At 42.5% G+C, this 4,075-nt stretch overlaps 1 gene segment (V, D, J or C); it reads right to left on the bottom strand.

Annotated features, from left to right (window-relative positions):
- Positions 1-2,970: 2,970 nt before the first annotated feature.
- On the bottom strand, positions 2,971-3,511 carry LOC127216995 (immunoglobulin heavy variable 3-73-like). The segment is given in 2 exon segments: positions 2,971-3,314; positions 3,413-3,511. Coding segments are annotated over 2 exon segments (390 nt in total).
- Positions 3,512-4,075: the final 564 nt, after the last annotated feature.

Genomic DNA, 4,075 nt, shown 5'->3' with positions numbered 1-4,075 from the left:
CAGGGTTTCTCTAGAGCTTTAGGGCTTGTCCTGGAATGCTCTCTGTAGACCAGGATGGACTGAATGCACAGAGATTCACATGCCTATGTTGTAATTAAAGGTATGTACCAACCCTGCCCAGCTGGAATCACCTTTGTTCAAAATTTATTTCACAAATCTTAGCAGAACAAGCTTATATAATGTTGATTAAATGTTGCTTATACATTTATCTATTTTCTTCAGTATACCCAAGAGATAGTGTGTTCAAGGTTCACAGTGGACAATTTAATCCTTCCATAATTCACAGTAGAACTATTTCAGTTTTTCTATCTTTAACTACAACCAATATTTCTATAACAGTAAGTGCAGAGCCAATGTTAACAAGAATCACAAACATAAAGCTGAATATTGTTAACAATGGGAAAGGAGTTGGGACAGCCACTGAAGGTGACTTGAGCTGGCATGGACAATGGTCACTCGGAGTCTTCCACAATTTGAGGGTCTAAACAACACCAGTAGAGGAAACATCACATGGGACAGTGGTTAGGAAAATCATCTTTACCTCAGGGTGTAAATGTCCAACATGCATTGTGTTAAAACTGTAATTACATATATCCTAATAGAGATGTTCTCTCATTGGAAAAGTGAAACTGTAGACAATCATGCATGGGGCAGATGTGATCACTCCTGGAAACCACAGTTTTTCTCTAATAACTTCCACTAAATAAGTTGGGAGCTGATGGTGGGAGGGATTCCTGTCTGTGGATGCCAGCCATCATTCCATATCAAGGCTGCTGGTGTGGTCATAGCTTGCTCCTTCTCTGTGATCTCTGAGTGTTTCCTCTATTATCATGCTTCATGATATTTTTACTTAGATCTATTAAGAACACTATTTACACATTTCTCAGTCTCAGGGTACAAACTTGGATCTACTTCTCACAGTCAAAAGATTCTAAATAGGTAGCATAATTCAACAACCTGTTTCCCACCTTCTCATTGACCCCAATCCTGACCCTGAACTCTCTCTCTCTCTCTCTTTCTCTGTTTCTCTGTCTCTCTTTCTCTCTCTCCCTGTATGTGTGTGTGTGTATTATTATTATTATTATTATTATTATTATTATTAGTAGTAGCAGTGTGTGTGTGTGTGTGTGTGTGTGTGTGTGTGTGTGTGTCTGGCCTTGGACCAATTACTAGGACAATGGGGATAAAAAGTTTCAAATGTAGACCCACATAATATTTTACACTAAACTCCTTATTTTGCATTCTCTCCCTACTATGTTTCAGCTATCAAATTTAAACTAAACTGCAGCCTGATCCACTAACTATCCAGTTGCTGATGTTCCCTTAAAATATGCAAGAATGGGTCAACTTCAAAGACACTTTGTACAGGTGGGTCTGGCTTACAGCATGCTCCAGCTGATGACCATATGTCCCTAGACCTAGAGTTTCCAAGAGTTTGACAGGTAATAAAACAGGGTGTTGTTCCTGAACTGGGTCAGCATTCCAACTTCTTTTAACCCCACCCAACAATGATGCTTCTGTGTCAGCAGGGAGTAACCATAGAGAAGATTGCACATTGCTCTTAATCACTTATTCATTATCAACTAAACCTGTGATGTTAGTTTTCAAACCTGGGAAACATGGCTGAGGTGCCTATTGAAAGTACCAAGTCAGATTCCTTGCCTTCCCTGGTCCTGCCTGTTACAGAGTCCTCCTGTCTGGCATCCAGAGGCTGGGATACCCTCCCCCAGCAGCTCATCCTTATAGAATCCAAATATTTTAGTTACTTGGGCCTCTTGGATGCTTCACCTCGGTCTCCCCACTTCCCTCCTCTTCTCCCCCCCCACTCCACACATGAATCCACTGTGGATTCTCCCCTATGTTCCTTCCTGTAGGGAGTATGGTTTTTCCTCCCGCAGCTGGTCTTGTCCCGCCACCGTGCCAGCCCCAATTAATACACCCAGACTCTGTATTTGATATGATGCTGTTGGCCAGGTACTAGTTTCTCATCGGCTAGCTCTGTCGTAATTATTAACCCATTTCTATGTATTTCCACGTGCTCTTACTGGAGAACAGGGGACGGCAGTTCTGTTCTCTCCCTTCTCTCCATGCTGACTCCTCCTTACTACTTCCTCTCTCCTCCTTGTCTCCTACTCCCTCCTATCTTGTTTCCTATTGGCCAAAAGTGCTTTATTTATTAACCAGCATGGCAAACATATTTACAGATTGGCAAAGGGATTCTCCCCAATGTTCCTTCCTCCCGCTATGCTCTCCCACAAATACAATAACCATTCTACCCAACAATATCCGTGACCATTCATGTTCCTGTAATTTTTATCATTCACCAGCCACCTTCCACAAGTCCAACCACTTACAGCTGCATTTCAAGTAAGTGTGTCATGTCCATTTTGAACAAAGGACAGACGTCAGATGAACGAATTCTAATAGGGGACTCTGTGATGAAAGTTATAGGTTATGTAACTGCCTCAGGGGAAATACAAAGGGGTCACATCTGTGTGTGATGTGCACAGTTCTCAGGGAAAGCAGAAGACCCCAGGCTGTTAGTTTTGGGCGGGTCACTGAGTGTGCCCTCACCTCCCCCGTGTCTCCCCTAATCCCAAGCACTGCTCCAACTCGTCACCACCGAGGCTCTTCCCGAATCTAATGAGGGAAAACTGTGACCAACACTGCCGATCTTCCTCAGCATTTGATCATTTTTCCTACCAGAGTCATTTCTGCTATCAGAGATCAACTATTATACATCTAATTCACCTTAGACTGCGTGGTGTGTTTATTTTAAATGTGTCAAAGAGAACTCTGTAATCACAAATTTCACAGACCATAAATACAGAGAGAACTCTGAGAAATGGGGTGGCTGCTGTGACCGCATAAACCAGCTCTGGGTTATCTCTGCACCCATTCCTGCCATCCCTCCCTCCGTGTGATGTGCGCCCCCTGCTGGGTCTTAGCGCTCCTGCAGGGAGGTTTTTGTCAGTGTTCATGCTGAAGTCCTCTCACTGTGTGTCTACTACAGTAATACATGGCGGTGTCTTCGGCTCTTAAGTTGTTCATTTGCAGGTACATGGTGCTTTTGGAGTCGTCTCTTGAGATGGTGAATCTGCCTTTCACAGACTCCGCATAGATTGTTTCATAATTATTAGGTTTGTGTTTAATTATACCAACCCACTCCAGCCCCTTCCCTGGAGCCTGGCGGACCCAGTGCATCCAATAGTCACTGAATTTGAATCCAGAGGCTACACAGGAGAGTTTCAGGGACTTTCCAGGCTGCACCAAGCCTCCCCCGGACTCCACAAGCTGCACCTCACAATGGACATCTGTGAAAAGAAAATCACGTCCGTAAACTCTGACAAATGTCCATTTCCTCCCTCCCTCATGTCCACTCACACAGTATCTCTCCTTTTGAATAAATTACCTTTGAAAAGAGCAACAAGGAAAACCAAGGTCAGTTTCATCTCCATGCTGAGTGTTGTGTGCTCAGTGATGGCCACAGAATGGGAGGCTCTGTGAGTCCAGAGCTGGGGCCTCTGTCAGAGCTGCAGGGTCAGGGATGCTTTTCATGTGAAGATGTGAAAATTATTTGCATAACTTCCTGTTATATATTGATCTGAGGGATGTGAGCCTTAGAGGAGACAGTTTATGGTACACATGTGTGAGAGGAAATAAGAATCAAATAGCATTGATGGCATCAATGGATAACTTACTGTCCTGGGGCCACATTTCCTTTGTTAGCGTGTTTTGTTTGAATGAAGCCCTGTGTTCATTCCCAGCCCTGCATGGTCAGCAAGCAGTTGGATCAGGGGAATCATAGTTTTGAGGTGTGATTTGTGTCTATGAATCTGTGTTAAAACTAAATTAAAAAGTATGAAAAATATTTACTTGGTATGAATTTATGGCTTAATATTTAAATTTAAATTTCTGTCTTACATTATTCTCTCGATATTCATAAACTTATTTCATGATTTTGCATTAGCTATTCAATGCTTTCAAGGGAAGTTCAGATAAGAAAACCAAAATATAATAATTTATGAAATTCTGCATAAGGTTCAGTGACTATGAATGTTTACATTAAATTGAA

Source organism: Phodopus roborovskii, unplaced genomic scaffold (assembly GCF_943737965.1).
Source record: "Phodopus roborovskii unplaced genomic scaffold, PHOROB, whole genome shotgun sequence".
Lineage (NCBI taxonomy): Eukaryota > Metazoa > Chordata > Mammalia > Rodentia > Cricetidae > Phodopus > Phodopus roborovskii.
Note: the sequence above shows the minus strand (reverse complement) of the source record. Positions and strands in the feature narration are given on the sequence as shown.